This window comes from Myotis daubentonii, chromosome 6 (genome assembly GCF_963259705.1).
Source record: "Myotis daubentonii chromosome 6, mMyoDau2.1, whole genome shotgun sequence".
Taxonomy (NCBI): domain Eukaryota; kingdom Metazoa; phylum Chordata; class Mammalia; order Chiroptera; family Vespertilionidae; genus Myotis; species Myotis daubentonii.
The window spans coordinates 20,100,040-20,121,250 of NC_081845.1; the positions used below are offsets into that span (position 1 = coordinate 20,100,040).

At 39.7% G+C, this 21,211-nt stretch overlaps 1 protein-coding gene and 1 pseudogene across 1 annotated transcript; both read right to left on the reverse strand.

The window, feature by feature from the left end:
- Positions 1-213: 213 nt before the first annotated feature.
- On the reverse strand, positions 214-10,018 carry TMEM244 (transmembrane protein 244). Its single transcript, XM_059699747.1, is given in 5 exon segments — positions 214-239; positions 2,079-2,123; positions 3,885-4,010; positions 9,662-9,729; positions 9,801-10,018. Coding segments are annotated over 5 exon segments (483 nt in total).
- LOC132236598 (protein-associating with the carboxyl-terminal domain of ezrin-like) lies at positions 5,729-8,513 on the reverse strand (annotated as a pseudogene).
- Positions 10,019-21,211: the final 11,193 nt, after the last annotated feature.

A 21,211-nucleotide genomic window follows, 5' to 3' on the forward strand; every position in this document is an offset into this window, starting at 1 on the left:
CCCAATGATTCCAGCTTGTTTTAAAAGATTGATCCAGCCTTACATAAACCCATTGTTCCTTTTATGGCAGTAAGAGTAAGACATCATCGAAGGTAAAGGGCCCTGAGTTAAAAGCCCTTAGTGAATCAGAAGCCTGAATGACCCACACAACTTCCTCACACAAAGACATTCAAGTGTGAGACCAAGAGATGGAATTTTCAAGATGGTTAGTCACTATTCTCTTATATCTAAATTTTCAACTAAAGGAAAAACAAAAAGATTACCTCAGACATCATTTGACAACTATCCTCTGAGTAATCCAACCCTGGTTATTGAAACTAAAATAGTCACCCAACTATTTTAACAAATTCTATTGGCCATTCCATTATGTACAAGTTGACTCTCTTTCATATCAAGGTGACATTTGTTATGTGACTTAGCTGGCTAGGGCTCAGTAAATTTTGTGGTGTTAATAAAATCCAAAAAAGATAAGTTCTGCTCTAACCAGTTTGGCTCAGTGGATAGAGCATCAGCCTGCGGACTCAAGGGTCCCAGGTTCGATTCCGGTCAAGGGTATGTACCTTGGCTGCGGGCACATCCCCAGTAGGGGGCGTGCAGGAGGCAGCTGATTGATGTTTCTCTCTTATCGATGTTTCTAACTCTCTATCCCTCTCCCTTCCTCTCTGTAAAAAAAAAAAAAAAAAAAAAAAAAAAAAAAAAAAAAATCAATAAAATATATCTTTTTTTAAAAAAAGATAAGTTCTTGTTTTTCATAAAGAAAAGATCATTTCCACTTACACTTATAGCATGTGTGGGGTTTTTTTTACAATTTATTAAAAATTAATATCTTTGAGCCCTAGCCAGTTTGGCTCAGTGAATAGAGCATTGACCTGCAGACCAAAAGGTCCGGGGTTCAATTCCAGTCAAGGGCATGTACTTCAGTTGCAGGCTCCTCCTCGGCCTGGGCCCTGGTCAGGGCACGTGCAGGAGTCAACCATCGATGTATTTCTCTCACATCTATATTTCTCTCTGTCTTTCCCTCTCTCTTCCACCAATGGAAAAATATCCTTGAGTGAGGATTAAAAAGAAAAAAAAAGATATAAAAATTTATATCTTTGAAAGATTTATACAAAATAAAATATGAGTACTTTGTACACATGTTTTCTGTATGTGCTTAACAATATTGGAGAAAAGTATACATCTAAGACCTGGATATGCAAGGTAAGTGGAGAATTAAATGCCTGTGAAGAGATTAGTAGGTAATATTAGTAATCCTGATACCATAAACAGAAACTCAACTTTAGGGAAATGCATATGGTAAAGTGCTGCATTTCCATTTTTCATCACTAAGAATAAAACTAGTTGGATAAAAAATTATTGCCAAATTTACTGAAAAGAGGATATCTAAAAATATTTTGTGGTCTTAACTCAAAGAAAAAGCTTTAGAAAATTCCACTTTCATTTGGTTAATGTTCTTACTAGATATATAATTGACAAATTCAGATGTACAATTTGTGGGCAGAGAAAAAGAGATAAAATTATATAGTTTCTCTTATTCTTGTACTAATAAAAAGACAGTACTGCTATTCATATGGAAAGAGAACTAAAAAGCTATGTCACAAAATATATCCAGTGTTTTGTCCCCTGTAATTTTAGAATGATAAAGCCCATGACCAGTCTTCTGGTCCAGTGACCTAAACCACTTAAACAATGTTTCAGGGCCTAATTTATAGATAAATGTATATTTATTAGAGAGTCCCTAGCGGCTGCCGGCTGCCAGCCAGGTATTCCTTCCCTTTCCCCCCGGCTGCCTACCGCCACCAAGGCTTCCCTCCCTTCTCCCCCCACCCCCTTACCTGGCACGTACACCGCCACCACTGGTTGGGGCCTCCCACCCTTCCCCCAGTCACCTGCTGCTGCTGGCCAGGCCTCCCTCCCTTTCCCTGGCCGGCCCTACCCCCTGTTCAAACTCCCAGATAAACTCCCGGTCCAAAGGCAATTTTCATACTATGTTTTTATTATATAGGATGTTACACAAATGTTATATATACATATATATGTAATATCTATATAGGTATTATATATGTGTATATAATTACCTATAGCAGCCCATCAATGTAATGTCAAAGGAAATTCCAACATAACTGCAGTAGAAAAAAAGGTTAATTTTCAAAACATATTTTTTTGTTACTCGTAAAGCAATACTTTTGTTTGGTCAAATCATATCCACATAAGACAGAGACATTTTATTCATATTCATGAAATCAGCTACCCCCAAATTTGTACTTAAAGTAAAGGTCATTTCTCAAGTCAGATATCTGAAACTTCTCTCCTAGAAATGATGTTATGAATGACCAGGTCTTAGGTCAGCTCACAGCGATGATTTGACGTGATATCTCTCAGAGACGGTCCTAAGACCATCCTGTGTCCTCAATGCCTGGCTCTCTCTGGAGTTCTGAGCCACTTCACTCTGAACTCAGTTTGATTGAGCAGTATTTGTTAAGCATTTTCTATATGCCATGTGTTAGACAATTAACTTGTAACTTTACTGGGTCCAGAACCAATTGCTTATCTCAATCTTTAAGACTGAACCACCTTATGCCCCCAAGTCCTGCTGTGACTATCCTATGGCTGTCTTCCAGGAAATATTAAGACCCACAATAAAACTGAGATTTAAGATGATGAGAGTTCAGTGGTCCTCCAAGTTACTGAAAGAGTTTATGTCTCAGGAAATTGATGCTAGGGTATTGATATTCTGGCATTTTCCAATAGCAGTGATGCTGGAGTGCAGCAATTCATTTGGAAATTGTGTGTTCTTAAGTAAAAGACTGATTATACCATTACTAAATGAAAGCATTAAAAATATGAATGATTTAAGTTGTTAACAAATAATAATAACTTTGAGTTACAACTGTGGTAGATTACCATTCATACTTAGACTAGTATGCTTTTAAAAAAAAAATAATAGCCCTAGCTGGTCTGGTTCAGTGGATAGATCATGGGTCTGCAGACTCAAGGGTCCAGGGTTCGATTTCAGTCAAGGGTACATGCCCTGGTTTCAGGATTGATCCCCAGTAGGGGGCGTGCAGGAGGCAGCCTATCAATGATTCTCTCTCATCATTGATGTTTCTCTTCCTTTCCCTTCCTCTCTGAAATCAAGAAAAATAAAAAAAATAATAGAAGACAAGGGAGAAAATTTTAAAATGGACATGTAGATTTAAAGGAATGGATGAAACTATCATTTACTCAGAAATTATTATATGCTAGACACTGTGTCAGACAATTTCTCATTCTAGTTGGAACTTTACTAGGTATCTCCCATTTTGTAGAGGAGGCAACTAATATAAGCGATATTATGACTTGCCTAAGACTAAACACCTGGTAAAAAAAACAAAGTGGGACTTGAATTTGAATCCATTTTCTTCTAACTCCATAGATCACAGGTGAAAATAAAAACCCGTTAGTCTAAGAACCCAGTAATCTTGTTAAAATAACTAACTGGTGTTGGGAAGTTTGCCAGCCTCCAAGTACAGGTCTTGGGTTCCAGTTCCCAGTCTTTGGTCAATTTCTGCCTTAAAGAAGGATTTTATAGGAAAGTATTCCCAACAGAGGCAAACCCTGTACAAGTCAACGACAAGTTGAATGTGAAAGGAGAATAGGAAGCCCTGAGTTTCAGTACAGTTTTGAATTGGAAGATGTAACTAGGCAATACCTGCTGAGGAAGTGGTAGAAGAACCTGGCAGGCAGGATGAGTAAGGGGAGAGGGTGAAGATCTTCCATCATCAGTTTTTATTATTTAGTCATCAGAGTACACTCTGCATGCAACAAAGTCCTACTCTTATGAAGTGATTCCGGTACAACATCAGATTTAATCCATTTTGTTTCCTTTATTTTATTTTGCTTACCGGTTGAAGTGATGGCAACATGGAGAACAGTTACTGAAATAGCATAATCCCAAACCCATTCTTCCACAACCAGAATGAAAAGCAATCCACAAACGAAGTAGGTGACCTCTATTGGGACTAAAAGCACTGCAAATAAAAGGAAGAATATAATTATTTGGTATTAGAGTAATTAATAATAATTCTGAAATGCAATTGGTAACAGGACCATTACAAGTTATTCTGCAAAACAGTCTTGGTAGAAATTTTCTTAATATTCCTTCTCTTAACAATCCTCAAATTTGGAAAATTTTAATATTTTTCATCTCTTAATAAACCTTAGACTTATAGAAAAATAACAATATATAATTTCTGTTTCACATTCTTCATACTTAGCATTTCAGAAGGTAAAATGCAATAAAGAAAAGTTACTATGTATCGAATGCATGCTGATCTGTAATTGGATTGCAAGTCTCATTTTTAAGATGTATTAAAAACTAATGAAAAATTCAATTCTGAGTTTTCAGAAATAAAAAAAAAATGGTAAAGTTTAGTGGACTATAACATTTCTTTGGTACCAGTCATTACCTAACTTGAAAATAAGTTCTTTTGAGTCTTTGTAATAAAATGGTACGTTCAGATAGTCACCTGGGAAACATAGCCGATAACCATGGATGACAGAAAGCCTCATAAATGGCTCCTGTGGATAGAGGCGCTCTCCTAAATCCACCAGTTGTCTCCGAGTGGTTTTCCCAAACATGTATAAAGAGCCAGGACCACATACAGGTCAGGACCACAAATCTCTAAGAGTCTTGAAATGTGAAAGGTCAAGCTTTCGCCTTTGTCTTTGATATGGAACTTGAAGACTATAGTGATTTTAAAGAAGAGATCCTTCAAACTTTAAAGTGACAAATAGATGTGATATACCACCAAGGTCCCTTAGTAATGATATCACTTTCCATAAGTATTACCTCTCTTTCCTTTTAAAACAGCAAATAATTGGCATATTGATATAATTCAGGAATTGATAAATCTGGACAAGTAAACTCCATAGTTTTTAAAAACAAAAAGTAAAATCACCACATTATGCTCTGTTACGCAGAAGTAATTTATTAACAGGCAAGCCAGTGATTGCCTACTGGTTGAGCAAGACACTCACTCACCAAGTGCAAGTCCCAGGTGCCCTTGTTTGTAAAGGCCTCATACATACTCCTCTTTAATTCTATTTAATTTAACTGAACAGGTTTTAAAAGTTGAATGGACAAGACATACTAGTGCCTTTTCTATCCTCTGGAAATGCAGTTCTTTTCAGCATGTTCTGCCCCCCTAAAACTGAGCCTGTGGGAAGCAAGTGTACTCACTGACACCACCTCTTCCCATCACATTTCCACTCCTACCTCCACCAGTGGCTCACAGAGCTCCCACATTAGTGTAGAGCAGTGGTTCTCAACCTTCCTAATGCCGCGGCCCTTTAATACAGTTCCTCGTGTTGTGGTGACCCCCAACCATAAAATTATTTTCGTTGCTACTTCATAACTGTAATTTTGCTACTGTTATGAATCATAATGTAAATATCTGATATGCAGGATGTATTTTCATTGTTACAAATTGAACATAATTAAAGCATAGTGATTAATCACAAAAACAATATGTAATTATATATGTGTTTTCCGATGGTCTTAGGCGACCCCTGTGAAAGGGTCGTTCAACCCCCAAAGGGGTCGCGACCCACAGGTTGAGAACCGCTGCTATAGAGAAATAGGGAAGAGATTAACCAAATAATTTATATGCATATATATATGGGTAACCCAAGGACACAGACAATAGTCATGTGAAGAACTGGGAGTGGGGTGGGGAGGGTGGAGGGGGTTAGTGGCAGAAAGAGAGGGAGATCTGTAATACTGTCAACAATAGAGTTTTGTTTGTTTTTTTCAGTTTGAAGTTCTTGTATTTACTTCCTTTACTTCCAGAAGTACCTGGCCTTAGTCAGAGGCACAGGCTGTTCCCCCCGCTGAGGGCCACACCCAAGGTCTCTTGCTTCCTTGGCACAGACTGGAAAAGCGCCTGGTATGAGAAAAACAGGATGCTTTGGGGTTTTCTTGTCTGCAGAGCCTGCTTTTAAGGTATTAGTTTGATTTTTTTAAAAGGATCCTTTTTCCTAGAGTTTAACTCACAGCATTTTCACCAGCTGCTGTCTCCCCAGTTCAGCTCCCCAGCATCTCCCCAGCCTTCAGACCCCACCCCAGTCATTTCTGCTGCAGCAAATTTTGAGGAAAACTGCATCCCTGGTGAGATATTATCCTTGTTGGGGATCACTATTTCTGTCCTCAGTTCAGGTAGAACAAGAACACCTGAAGGCTTCATTTCAGATTCATGTCAGCAAACCAGGCCAACTCAGGGTCCTGCGCTAGCTTCTTTTTCACTGGAATGGTGAACTCCTCTCCTAAACCAAGTTCTGATGGACACTTAGGGCGCCTTTCTCGTGATGATACTTTTGGGGCTGAGGCTGGGCCTGGGCTGGGATAGGACTGGTCTTTTGGGGTTGGCTTGATGCCAAAGGCTTGGCCTCCTCTGTGAACAGAAGAGAAGTGGGAAGGGCCTCGTGCTCCCCTGAGGTAACAGTGATTCCACCTCCTGGGCTCCCTGCATCGCTGAGGCTGCTGTGCTTAAGGTCATCCCACGTCTCCACTCCCTTCAAGTCCGTGAGCGGGGACCTGGCAGTCCCCGGGGCTCTGGAGGCCTCACCTGGGTGCTGACCATTCTACTTTCAGGCTCCCCAGGATCGCTCTAGTCGGGCTACTCCTCAGATGCGTGGGGACTTGGCAGGAGGTTTTCACTGTCTCCTGAGATATTTTTCACATCTGAAAGTCCATTCATGGGAAATGGCCGAGGCTGAGAAAACCGATCACTATTCCCACCTGCCTGGGAAAGTGGTGTAGGAATCTTGCTGTTCCTGCTGCTTGCTGCTGATGGGTCTGTTGCCAGAAAAATCACCTTTAGGGAATACCCCAGAGCGGTTCTCCAAGGGGGGTGAGGTCTGCCTGTGCTGGCTGCAGATGAGGTGCATGTGCGTGGGGGAATCGAAAGAAAGGTTTCTTGAAGAACCTACACACCAACAGCGTTTCACCTTCTGGGGAAAGGTCAATCGTTTTTGTAAAACTTGGGGCAGTGCGTCTGAAGACTTTGGTTCTCTGTCCTCCCACGACCACCACTGGTCCAAATAGAGAGACCAGCAGGCCAGGCTGCGAAGCAGTGATTGCCACGATGGAGCTGCTGGAGTCACGCAGGCCCAGGAACACCTGTGGCGGGAGGACTATCCTCAGCTGCTGGGCAGAGCAGTGCTCCCAGTAGGCCTCCAGGTGAGACCGCCCTACTGTGCGCACACGCTCCTCCTGCACCTCTAGCAGCTGCAGCGGCCCGGGGCCACCCCGAGCCGAACAGGGCCCGTGCCAGCAGGCGAGGGGTCTCTCGGGGCCCACCGTCTTTGGGGGGCCAAGCAGCTGAGGAAGGACGCTCGTCACGGCCACGGGCTCCGCAAACACTAGCTGATTCGGCCGCAGCGGCACCAACCCCAACCCGGAAGCTCTCAGATCCTCTGGCAGGCAGCTGACTCTGTCCCGCAGAAACTTAAAGCATTCCGTTTTTCCCTCTTCACTCTTCCATGTTCAACTTGCCAAGAAACCACAACTCCTAGGAAGTCGTTCCTGAAGGAGCCATGGGTCAGTGCGGTGCAGACGCGGCCGACACTGCGGGTGGGACTCGCCGAGCTGGGCGCCAGGCCTGCGGAGCTGCGGCGCGGCCGCCTTCCCACCCGCGCCCCAAAGGCATGGCGTCCCGTGCACGGGCAAGTGCAAGTGCAGGTCCCGCCGGCCGAGTCGTGAATGCTGGAGCTGTCCTTTCAGGAGGGTGACAGGCCGGGTCTCCACGGACTGGATGCTCCGCGCAAACTGCGGGCTGCCCGGGACCCCGCGGCCTGTCTCCATCCCTCCCAGCTCCCGTGCCCGTCTTCACCCACAGGCACGGACGACAAGCAGAGGTGACCATGCGGGAGGTGTCCTCTGTCGTGAAGGAAGACCAGAGCAGCAGGCTGCCGGCGATCCCGGCACAGACGGCGGCGGGGACAGCGTTTGCCAGGCGACCCGAGGTGCCACCTGCCTGCTCCGTGCAGGACGGGAGCCTCCGCCAGCGGGCCCAGGTCCTCCGGTGAGCGGTGAGTTTCCCTCGCTGCTGCCTCCAGGGAAGCGCCTCCTTCAGCTTTTCTGTCTTAGCTCTAATGATTTTTCCGTTGGTTTTGTGCGCCTTCTCTTACTCTATTCGGGCGCCGGGCAGAGCGCTAAGTCAGGGGTGCTCCTTGGTTCAGTGCGGGCCTGGAAACACGGTGGATACACGTTCACCTTGGCGGGCGGCCTTGTTGGCCTTGTCTTCGTTTCCTCTCTTGTACACAAGCACCCGTGTGACTCTGCCACCTGCAGATCGGGGGGCGGGGAACCCGGCTGGTCCCCAAGGCAGGGTGATGGGGGGCAGGCGGGGGGGAGGGCATGCAGCTCCTCCCAAAAGCCACGACCTACAGACCTGGACCTGCCAGAGGGTGGCGGGAGGTGGTCCAGTGTCTTGGTTCCCGTCCCCTCTTCGCCCCCTGTTGACACCAACCATGCTCGCCTGCCCCATGAGGCTCCGACCACTACACCCACAGCCCAGGAGGAATTTTTTAAAAAGAGAGAACTAGAGATGGCTTTTTATCAGCATGTACAGATTTTAGAGGTTAACTCGCAGCTGCTCAGAGATAGTGATTTAGTCTCGAACAAACTTTATTTGCATATATCGATAGAAAAATCTTTGTTTCTGATATGAGAAAAAGTATGATTTAAAGGACGCAGTACAAATTGGGAAGTCAAGATGCCGGTGTTCTCGTCTTGCCGTCTAGCTTAAGAGTTATAAGACCTTGAGCAGGATTTTAACCTCTGGCTCCGTCGGTTTCCTTTTCTATCAATTGGGAAATGGAGTACTATTTATCTACCCCAAAAAGTTGTTGGGAGGAATTTAATTGAAAATGAAAGCAATTTGCAATCTACTTTCTGAATACACTCTTCATGTCCTTCCTAAACATCAGCTTCTGGATGACAAAATTGCTTAGACAGACAAGAAACTTGACCCTAAATACATGCCCAAGGTTCTGAGATTACTCATACATTTTTTATCTCCAAGGTTAAACAAGTCTGGATTCTCACAGTAACAACTTTGAAGAGTCGTGTCACTTATCTCCCTGAGCCCCAAATTAAAGCTCTAATAGGTTGGAGGTTTATTGATATCTTTGTATAAATGTTAGTGCTTTGTGAGAGGAAAGGACTTTGTAAATTGTGCCGGCATCCTGGGATCTTCACTAGTCTCTGCTGTGTAAAAACACAGCCTTGTCCAATAGGCCCGTGTCATTGTCCTATCTCTCACTGGCTGACCCCTTTCATATCTCACATTTTTCTACATCAGTACACTAAGCCATTCTTCCTTCTATTTTTGAAAAGCGCTTAATACACAAAGGTTTACCCATAATACCAACAAATAAAAATTGAAATAAGAACACTATCCACTTATTCCACTTACTCCATCCCATTCTGTCTTTTAGAAATAGCCACTTAAACATTGTATAGTGCTTTTCCACATTCATTTTTGAAGTCAGGAATAAGATACAGATGGCGGAGAGAAAGGCCTGATATTTCAAAACATTTTATAAAACAAAAACTATTTTGGTTTTTGGAGGCAATTAGTTCACTCGTTGACAAAGACTGAACATTAAAGCTGATTACCGTTATAGTTGGCCCATGCGGGATTTGTTTTGAAATCAAATGGTGCCAGGATATCCAACTCATCCACCCTGGAGGTGTTACAAATGAAAATAGTTTATTTTCATATGCAAATTCCTTTCATAGACAATATGCTGTTTACCTGAGCGCCCTGCAGCCCAGGCTCAGAACCACGTAGTACACAGTGTAGAAGAGGATGACACATTTAAGAAGGTTTTGCAAAACAACCTGCAGAGAAGACAGGCGTGAGCTCCAAAGCCTGGGTTTCTTCACATGGTTGTTGGTAACAAGTCTGACAAACAAAAGCCGATGAATAACTACTAGTTGGGTCGGCCAGCCTTGCTTTTCCTGGAGACCCATGGGGTGGGATGGACTTCAAAGTGCACAATGGAAGTGTGCTGACTGGAGAGGCGGACATATTGCACATCCACATCAAGAATTAATACAGTATATAAATTCGTACCACATACCTCCATCTCCCCCAACAAGCTTCCTAAATGCCAACATTTATATTTTCACTTGATAAAATGTTTCTAAATCTCAGCTATCAAAATAGTAAAAATATGAAGATGGCTAAGAAATTTCCAAAAGTATGAACCAAAAACTACATAATAACACAACAATAATTAAACCTGTGTGTAAGAATTCACAGAACAGTTGGCTGAAACACAATAGATGATCCCAAAATGGACCCTACCACATAATGAGACTTACGAAAAAAAATCATTGCAGATAAATAGGAACCAGGTGAGTTATTCAACAAATAGCATTATGAAAAAATTTTAACTTCTAATTAGAAAAATCCCTTTAGATTCCAGTCTTGTACCAGACACCAACATAAACTTCAAATGCATTAAAGGCTTAAATGCCAAGAAATAAAATGGGATAAAATATTTGCAACACGTATCACAGGCAAAGATTTGATATTTATAATGCATAATACCTAAATGTATACAAATAAAAAAAGACAAACAAATCAATAGAAAAATGGACAAAGAATATAAATAGGCCATTTATATGACTAAACATTTAAAAAGCCAATAAACAATTAAAAATGTGCTGAACTTTACTATTAATCTTTTTATTTTATTTTCATTGTTTACACCATTACAGGTCTTCCCACTTCCCTCCTTTTTCTACCTCCCCGCACCCCCCTCTTACTCCCCTGTTGTCTGTGTCTATGGGTTACTCATATGTGTTCTTCGGCTAATTCCTTCACCTTCTTTCATCCAGAACCCACTGTGCCCTATCCTCTGACAGCTGTCAGTTACTATTAATCTTTTAAAATATATTCTTGTGAATATAACAAAAACATTAGCATGTCACATGGGAATTTTTCATTTTATTCTTTTACCTTATGAATCTTTTAAAAAGTCATCTTGTTTAGCCACCATTTTATGGTTATTTATTTTCTCTGAATTGACCAATTCACCAAGTCTTTTGCTTGGCCTGGGTACAGAAGGAGCCCTCTACTAAAGGCTAGGGAAGAAGAGAGGTAGCACAGAACACACAACAACCTTGGCTACAGGGACCAAGTTTACAGATTTACCAAGAACTTACTTCTTTCAACTGACTGAAAATGCATAGACTCTTGGCCCTACGAGGGCATAGGAAACCAGGACTACAGGGTTCTGAGACCTTCAGAATCCCACACCCCACTGTCCCTTCTCCTTCTTACTACATCCTTAGCCCCTCCTACTCTTTGCCTGTAGACTTGCCCACAAAATCTCTTCTCTCTTTGCCCATCTTTCTCATCCCTGTCTTGCCCTTAAGTATCTTCCACTCCTTGCCCCATAATCTCCCCTCCCTCATGATCCTTAGTTTCCTTCTGTCCTCATTCTTTATTTTAAAATTCATTTTATCACTTTTCATTGAAATATATTTTACATATAACATTGTCCAAATTTAGGGTAGACATTTTTATTTAATACATTTATGTATTGTAATATGATTGCCATGGTAGTGAGGTTAGCACCTCTATCATTATCATTTTTTTTCTGTGGTTGGAATAGTTAAGATGTTAAGTCTCTTAGCAAATCTGATGATTATAATACAATATTGTTGTCTGTGTTGCCCACTAAACTGTGCACTAGAGCTCTAGAACTTATTTAGTACTAGCTGCAAGTTTGTATGAGATAAATAATATGTAGTCTGTATACTAATATATATATTAGTATATATATAGTCAAAATCTGAGAATACAAGAATTAATTAACTTTTCACATTACATTTGGTTGTCATATCTCTTTAGTGTCATTCTTTGTGTTTGTTCTAAATAATTTTTTTTTGTTGATTTCAGAGAGAAAGGGAGAGGGAAAGAGAGATAGAAACATCAATGATGAGAAAGAATCATTGTTTGGCTGCCTCCTGGACACTCCATACTGGGGATCGAGGCCACAACCCAGGCACATATCCTGACCAGGAATCGAACCGTGACCTCCTGGTTCATGGTCCAATGCTCAACCACTGAGCTATGCCGGCCAGGCTAGTGTCATACTTTGAATTTGTCTGATGGTTCTCTTGATTAGATTCTTTAGGGAGGAATTCTAAAAAGGTAATATTGTGTATTTCCCGTTGTATCTTATAAGGGGACACATAAGATCATTTTGTCTCATTGTTGGTGATGGTCAGTTTGATCACTTAGTAAAGGTGACACCCGTTAGATTTCTATTTCAGTTGTACTGCTTATCCTTTGTAAATCATAAGTAATCTGTGAGGCAGCATTTGAGACTATGTGGATATCTTGTTTCCCAAAAACTTTTTACCCCTTGGTTTTAGTATCCATTGATATATGTACCTTGTCTAAGTCAATTATTACGTTGGTGTCTAAAATGGTAATTGTTTTATTTTATATTTTTCTTCCATATATTAGTACATATTTTTCCATAAGAGATTTTCCTTCTTACTCTTGAATGTATGCATTTATTGTTTATTTGTCTATTTTCAGTAACCCTTGGACTTTTATATTCTCTATATGATATAATGCATTAATATTATAATTGTTGATGCTGAAATTGTCCCAAATTTGACTAGTCTGAGCAACTACAAGATACTTTCTGTGTTTATTTTACATATTACCACCATTTTCTTTGTACTTCCTTGCCCTCTCTCACATCCTGACATTCTAAAAATGTCATCACTATATTTCTATCTGCATTTTGTCTATTTGTGAACTTTCTATTTTTTTCCATTGTTCTCTCTGTCTTTCTATCTATTTGTGAATCAATATCACACTATTTTAATTATGGATGCTTTATAATAAGTTTTAATATACTCACTTCTCATTGTTCATTTTTTAGTCTTCTCTTAGCTATTTTTGTTTATTTTGCCATATAAGCTTCAAAATCTACTTAAATAGCTTCCTAAAGCAAATTTATTATTTTTATTGGGGTCATGCTAAATTTATTATTAAAATAGAAATAAATATAGCTTTATAATGGTTACTCATGCTACCCCAAAATAATTTCCAAATGTATTCAAATGTACTTTTGTATCTTTCAAAAATATTTCAATTTTTCTTTACATATTTCCTGGTAATTTTATTCTTAAAATTTCTTTTTTGCTATTGATGTAACCAAAGTTCTGATGATAACGTAATTCTTGTTTCATAAAAACATCTTGTGGCTTTTCTTCTTTTCCTATACTCAGACATAATTTGAGTAGTCTTGGGAATATATGACCTTTGCAGATGTAGGTGAATTCCCCTGTGAAACCTGGGCCTGGTTCTTTTATAATAACCTCCTCCATTAAGTCTATGAAACCTGGGAACCCTCAGTGTTCCCATTAACTAGAGCAGCCTTACTCTTTTCCACAGAGGGAATACTGCCTCTTCTTCAAAGTCTAGCTCAATATCATGGTCACACTCCACCCCCTACTCAAGGACAGAACCCCTCCCTCCCTACTTCTTTGCATTCATTGCGTTGTGCATATATCTTCCAGATTGACCACCTGTGTTGTAGTGTATTATTTATGGAGGTGCCCGCTTCTCTAGACTCTCAGACAGAGATAGTGACTTAATCGCATTTAATTCTTCAGCCACAAAAATGATGCTTAGCTCTTGCTAAGTGTTCAATAAATATATTTTTAATAATAATGACCGAAGAGAAGAAAACTAATGAAAACCCACTTCAGTGAGCACCCTGGTCAATTCATTATAAATGTGGCCCCTGGGTCAGATGACACTAGGATTTCTTTTCCAGTTCCTCATTGGCAAGGTGTGACATTGGCCACTTACACTCATCATTTTGTTGGACTCATCTGTAAAATCTCATGGGAGTTTTGTTTTCAGCACCTGTGTAAAATTCCCAGCACAAGTGCTATCTCTGCCTAGCCCTCGACTTGCCCTCTACTTCCCCCCATGTGAAAGCCCGCTGCCTGGTTCTTTCAACAATGCCTAATGTCATCCTGAATCGGGCTCTCTCACCTGTGGTGTCACAGCACAGGATCCAGCCTAATAGTAGTTTCCTCTGTTAGTGTCTGTATGGATGAAAATCTCCACTTCAGGTCAACAATCACTAGGAAATGCAGGAACGTGTTGTGGCTCTGATATTTCTACATGAACATTTGTTTTACAATTGTAATCTTATATTAGTTTACTGTATTTATAAAATGTGTATTCCACTGGAGTTCTGAACAACAAACGCATTGTTTTCTGCACAACGTAGCCGTCCTCATACCTGGGCTTTCTTCCCAGTTCCTGTGCAATTTCCCCAGACAGCAAATTAATTAAATGGCCGTTGGCCATGACTCTTTCCCTTGAGTCAGCTTTTCTCTCATTTAAAATGTAGGGATAGGGGAGATTTAATTAGCCCAATGCCTGGCACATTGTATGCACTCAATAAATATTTGTTGGGTCTTGGAACTCTCAAGAAAAGGTCACTTTTGCTATTACTATTAATTTATGAGCATATCAGTGATTCCTGTGCTGATCATATTGACACTGAACAGGACTTCAGAAAAGTTAACTCATAACTTACAGGGATGTAGCAAGAGAATTCAGATTTTCAACAACCCACTTATTTTGAACATACTCACTATTGATCTAATGTTCTAAGGTTGTGATTTCACATATAAAACTCTGGGATTCTAAAGATGTGGAAAACTGCAGCAATTACCTGGACATTTCCACCAGAAGGAGCGCACGTGTGCGTGTGCGTGTGCGTGTGTGTGTGTGTGTGTGTGTGTGTGTGTGTGTGGTGTGTAAATCCAGACTAAATATAGAGTCCCCAGTCCCCATTCTTTGTGTAAGCTACTTAAGGGAAAGGATATTATCTTTTAATTATTATCTCTCCAGCAATTATTATCATTGCTAGGTCAATCTCAGAACTATACATAAATTATGAACAGTTTAAAATCCTGTTAAAATAAGTTAAAAAAAATACTCTCCCTCAAATGTTTTTACTGATTTATAAAATTTTCCTTAGCTGTTGCTGTACTTAACATTTCTTACCATTTGTGATGATGACAGTGAACAGAAAAAACGAAGAAATACACATAGCGCTGATATTTTACTAAAATTAATACAGCATTAATTTGAAGTCCTAATTTAATTTTTAAGTAAAAATCTGACGAGTGTCATTCCCTGAAGGCCACATCTTTGGAAGCCCACAGCCTGTGTGAATTTATCCAGCTGCTTCCAGGCCTTGCATATTTCCTTGTTTTTCCTCGTTTTAGGTGCTTTGATTTTTTTTTTTTTAAGAAAGAGTATTTTTATACTGAAATAAAACACAACTATTAACCACTAGCCTCAAGGAAAAAGGAAACTAACATACCTACAGCTTAAAATGTTTCAATACTTTGCCTCTAAAATCTTATGCATCCTTTAGAAGTTGGGAAAATAAAAGCCACATCCTGCCAAAAAAAAGATTGAAGACAAACTGTCATGATTTCAGAGAAGAAGAGCAGAAGTGCAGGTGTTAATACTAGAAAGTCGGCCTGTAAGTAACATGGTACCTTCAAAACAGCCACTACTTCATAAAAACATCTTGTGGCTTTTCTCCTTTAAATGATTTAGAATCCTTTCTTGGGCATGGGTGCCTCTACATTGCCACCATTACCATATGAGCAAGGGTGTTGCAAAATGTTTTCTGCAGGGTACCCAGCCAAAAGTGAAACAAGTTACTACGGAAAGAAAGTCCATTTATAGAACATAATTTGCTTATACCAGTGCCAGGCAATAACAGAAAGAGAATGCAGAGAAGTTCTCGTTCTTTACCTTTTCTTTCTTGGAGCGACTCTGACCTGGAGAGCCATGTCACGTCCTATGTCAACGAGGTGGTGAGAGCCACGCTCCTTATGTGGACATCTGGAAGAAGAGGCAATTGTCACCTCGAGCTTTCCCATGGCTCTTGAAGACTACGCGTGTGAGTCAATAGTGCAGGATGATTGGATTATACACAATGAGACAGAAGCCATCTGTGAGCCACGAGTGAGCTGCTGAGTGCCAAAATGAACATCCTTATTAGACAACTGAGTTCTCAGGCCATTTGTAGTTTGGTCAAATTTGAAAGACGAGTTGATTGTTTTTAGACAGTTGCTGCAAATAGGCAGGGACTTGGAATTCTCCCGGGCTGCATGAGTAATTACTGTGTCATACTTAAATCAGAAACACGGGTTTTCAGTTAGGAGGGTTGGAGATTGTCTTCAAAGGACTGTGCTGCCATTCATGGCGTAGCATGGTCTGTCTTCTGTGTTTCATTCCCAAGGACTGCAGACGTCTGGAAAAAGAAATCATTAAACCCTTTTACATCATGGCAAAGGGATATGAAAATTCTGACATTATGTTGGAAAACAGAAAGATTCCCATGTTCTGAAATGATAGCCTCTATACAGTCCGTGCATTGTTTCTAAGAACTGCCAGCATGCAGTCCCAGAGCTCTGAGTGTCTGTGCCCAAGGCTTCAATCCAGATCCAATCTGTCATTGACCACATTTCATCCCTTCATCTTTATTGGCACCTCTTGTAGGTGGGAATTGACCTGTATTCTGTGGTCCTTTTCCCACTACAGCATCTTAACTTCTACACAAAGCACGTTCTGCAAATCATATCCCATACATAAAATCATGGTTTTGGTAAAAGTAAAAAACAAAATGTTTTCATAAGCCCAGGGCTTAATATTTTTCTTCTGGAAATGTTTTTACCTTTGAGTTTCATAATGCATATTAATAACACTGTCAGTGCTCTTTTATTGATATGCTTTAGACAAGACCTTTAATCTGTGGCTGCCCTGAGTCTCTGACTACATGGCGAGTTCCTTTAGAGAAGCGGTCTTTCCTCTGCCTGCTAATACCTTTGTAACAGCTCCCAGTGTCTGCTTCCGATTTGGGCCCGGGTGCACCCTCAGCAAATGTGGATGGACTGTGCAAATCCTGTGCCTCACCCTGTTGGTAACAGCCATGGGCCAGCCTTTTTCCCTAAAGAGGTCACGGAGAGCTCCCTGGGAGTGAGGCCTAATCCAGTGCTCATAACAGAACCTGTGCTTCACTTGCTCCACTCTCAACATATTCAGTGTGTTGTGTACAACTCGGATCCCTTGGGAATCCTCTGGTTCAACAGGAACCACCCAAGATTTATCCTCTCAGGAAGTTGGCACAATACATGGAGAGACAACACTAATTGCACTGCCACCATTCCACTGGATAAAATATTGAAAAGAACTAATTTTCTGTTTTGTTTGTTCATTTATATTGTTCTTTAGATTCCACATATAAGTGAGATCATATGGTATTTGTCTTTCTCTGGCTGGCTTATTCCACTCAACATACTACACTCTAGGTCCATCCATGCTGTAGCAAATGGTAAGAAAAATCTAGTTTTATATAAGCACACTAGAAAAACTAAATGGCCAGTAAAGTATATTAGGTGGAGATTGTATGTATGTGATTGTGGTTACAACAATAACCATCTTTTATTTCAATGAGTATTATGATCTAGTTTGAAAATAAGTCACAGTATAGAGACAAACCATGCATATTCAATAGATCTACTTCTGTTTCCCAAGTTTGCCATTAGATTGATAAAATATGTACAAGTGTACATAATATATATGTGTGTGTGTGAGTACATATATATGTGTGTATATATATATATATATATATATATATATATATATATATATATATATCTGTAAGTACATTTAATTCTTTTTATTCAGCACACTTTTATGGAAGTTAAGGAATAAATAAAATATGGAAAATTCTTTCCATTCTTGGATTCTGAATTGTGCCCCTTTACATTTAATCATGTTTTACAGTATTTTCAGGCCCTTTGTATAATTTGTATCCAGAGTTCCTTTTGATAAAACCTAACTTATCTACTTGGTAGAGTCACTCAGAAACTTCAAGGTTTTTAAGAGCTATTTTCAAGACAATAGTACGTAAGTTAGACCTTCTTCCTGATAAAATCAGAAGAGAAAATGAATTAAAGTCCACAATCAGGAAACCTAAATCTTTGGGGGCTGGATAGGTTTCCACATTCAGAAAATTTTAAATTTTAGACTGGTAACAGGATTCATATAATATATTATATCACATATCCAAGAGGTCTGGAACTTTATTCTGTATTCAAACACATTGTTTGAGTGGGAAAATATGTGAATTTTCACTTTAAGTGGCACAAATAAAAACTGTAAATAATTTTATGTCAATTCAGGTAAGGTTCTGCCACCAAACTAGGTCAGATCAAGTAATATTCTATCATCAGAAGAGTGACAAAAATAGTTTTAGAGATTTTTAGGTTTTGGCTTCATAGATAATTGTGGCCACGTACAATTTTAATCATAAGAATCAAAGATTGGTGTTGATGATAGAACTGCAGATACAATTTTAGCCCCAAGACTTCTAATCACTCTGCCTGGCTCCATGCCAGCAAGCTGGGCTTCTTACCCATTTAGAGTTTGAGAATAGGTCAAGATCGTTTCAGCCCCAAGACCTCTATAAATACAATTTAAAATGATACAATGATGATGATGATGGTGATGATGCTGTTTTAACAAAATCAGTTATTCATAAGAAGTAATAGAGTGAAATTCCTTTGCCCCCCAATGTCAGGGTTAAATAAAACCAGTTCCCATAATGCTTTCTGCTCCTTCTATCATTGCCTGCTTTGCCTTGGAAGCCTGGCACTGTATATTTTTAGATTTGCTGATTCTCTTTAACCCATTTCTCCCGTTCATGGCCTTCTACCACATTTGTTGTTCTCTGCCTTTTTGAGATTAAAATATAGTACTCTATAGGATATCACTAAATCATAAAAAATATTAAGAACAGCCCTAACCGGTTTGGCTCAGTGGATAGAGCATCAGTCTGTGGACTGAAGGGTCCCAGGTTCGATTCCGGTCAAAGGCATGTACCTGGGTTGCAGGCACATCCCCAGTAGGAGATGTGCAGGAGGCAGCTGATCGATGTTTCTCTCTCATCGATGTTTCTAACTATCCCTCTCCCTTCCTCTCTGTAAAAAAAAATCAATAAAATATATTTTTTAAAAATGTTAAGAACAAACAGGCTTTATTTTATTTCAGGGAGCTATGGAAATACCAATCAAAGTTGAGGTAATTTTTTGTTTGTTTATGCCCTTAATGGAATTTCCTGTAGGTTTGGGCCCACGTTAAAGAGAGGATATATGTATACTTGTATAATTATATACCTATTTCATGGTTTCAGATTTATTGAGTAATAAATTATGTCTTGAAAGATAAAGTCACAATAAGGGACAATACCTCTAAATAGTAATGGCACAGAATAAAAGAACAATTGGTATGGGCTAGTGTTTATGAATAGCCAAACTCTTATTAGAGAGCAATTTTATTACTTTCTCTCATAAACCTAAACCAGGGTTACTAATAACTGCAAATATGAACACAAATTTCAGTCTCTCACTTTACGTACTTTGAAGTCAGTTGACCACAGTTCTATGCCTTGAAATGGGCCATACAGAGTGGAAGAGCATTATGAGGTTATAAAAAAAAAGCTGGAGAGTACGTACATTTTGTCAACTTACAATAACACCTGGGAAAGAAACCGGCAAGTGAGGGCAAATTCGGTATTGTGGTCACAGAGTAAAAACAAAGAGTGAATGACAAATTTAGAGTACTAATTTGAAGAATGGGAATTGAATTTTCAATAGGAAGAGAATATAGAGTGGAGGGAAGGGGAAGGGGAGGGCATTCTAAATAAGAGAAACATAAAGCACAAAGGAAGTGAGATCAAGCCAATGAGATCTGCGTTGCTAGAAACATGAAACTAAGGCAGTGAAGGAATATTGATTTGTGGAGGCCTCAAAGGACAAACAAGAGAATTGTATTTTGGTTCAAAATAAAACAGCACTGGTCTTGAGCAGCACATGACAGCTAAATTCAGCATATAAAAAATTATTCTAATAGCAGTATAGATAAAAGACTACAGAGAGAACATTGCTTGGTCTATTGGAAAGGCCTTATGATTTAATGTTTAGTGACTTAGAATAAGTGAGAAGAATTAGATTTTTAAAAACACTGTGGTTTGAGCTCTAGCTGGGTAGCAGAGTTGGTTAGAGCATCGAAGCATCATCCAGACACACCAGTTGATTCCTGACAGGACACATATAAGAATCAACCAATGGATGCATAAATAAATGTTATCCCATTCATTTATGCATGCATTCTCTTTCTCTCTCTCTCTTCTTTCATTCGCTCTCCCTTTCTCTCTCTCTCTCTCTTTGAAATCAATATATATTTTAAAAGGTCCCAGTTGAGGTCAGCAGCATAAGTTTAAAAAATAAATTAAAACATCATGATTACAAAATGGGCAGTCTTTATGATGGGGGCTGAAAAAGAAAAAAAAGAAAGAGTAAAACTAACTTTAAGATTTCACAACAATAAAGTAAGGCAATTATGATGCCATTGATAAGAATGGCGAGGTTAAGAAAATAGGGGATACTCTTAGACTGGCTCTTATGTATAAGATGAAAAATAACAAATGTTGGAGAGGTTGTGGAGAAAAAGGAACCCTCATTCACTACTGGTGGGAATGTAAACTGATGCAGTCATGATGAGAAAACAATGTAGAAGTTCCTCAAAAAATTAAAAATACAGTTACCTTATGACCCAGCAATCCCTCATCTGGGTATCTACCTGAAAAAAGTGTGAAAATTCATATAGATATTTGTTCATTGCAGCTTTATTTATGGTAGCCAAGACATGGAAACAACTTAAATGTCCTTTAGCAGATGATTGAATAAAGAAAATGCAGTACATATATAAAGTGGCATCCTACTCAACCACAAGAATGGATGAAATCCTGCCATTTGGGACAACATGATAGATCTTGAGAGTATTATGCTCAACTAAATAAGTCAGACAGAAAATGACAAGAGCCATATGATTTCACTCATATGTGGGATATAAAACAGAAAGCAAAAAAGAACAAACTCATTGACACAGATAACAGTATGGTGGTTACCAGAGAGGAAGGGGTTAGGGGAGAGAATGAAGAGGGTAAAGGGCTCCAATATATGGTGATGGGATGAAATTAGACTATAGGTGGTGAGCACACAATGCATTATGCAGGTGATGTATTA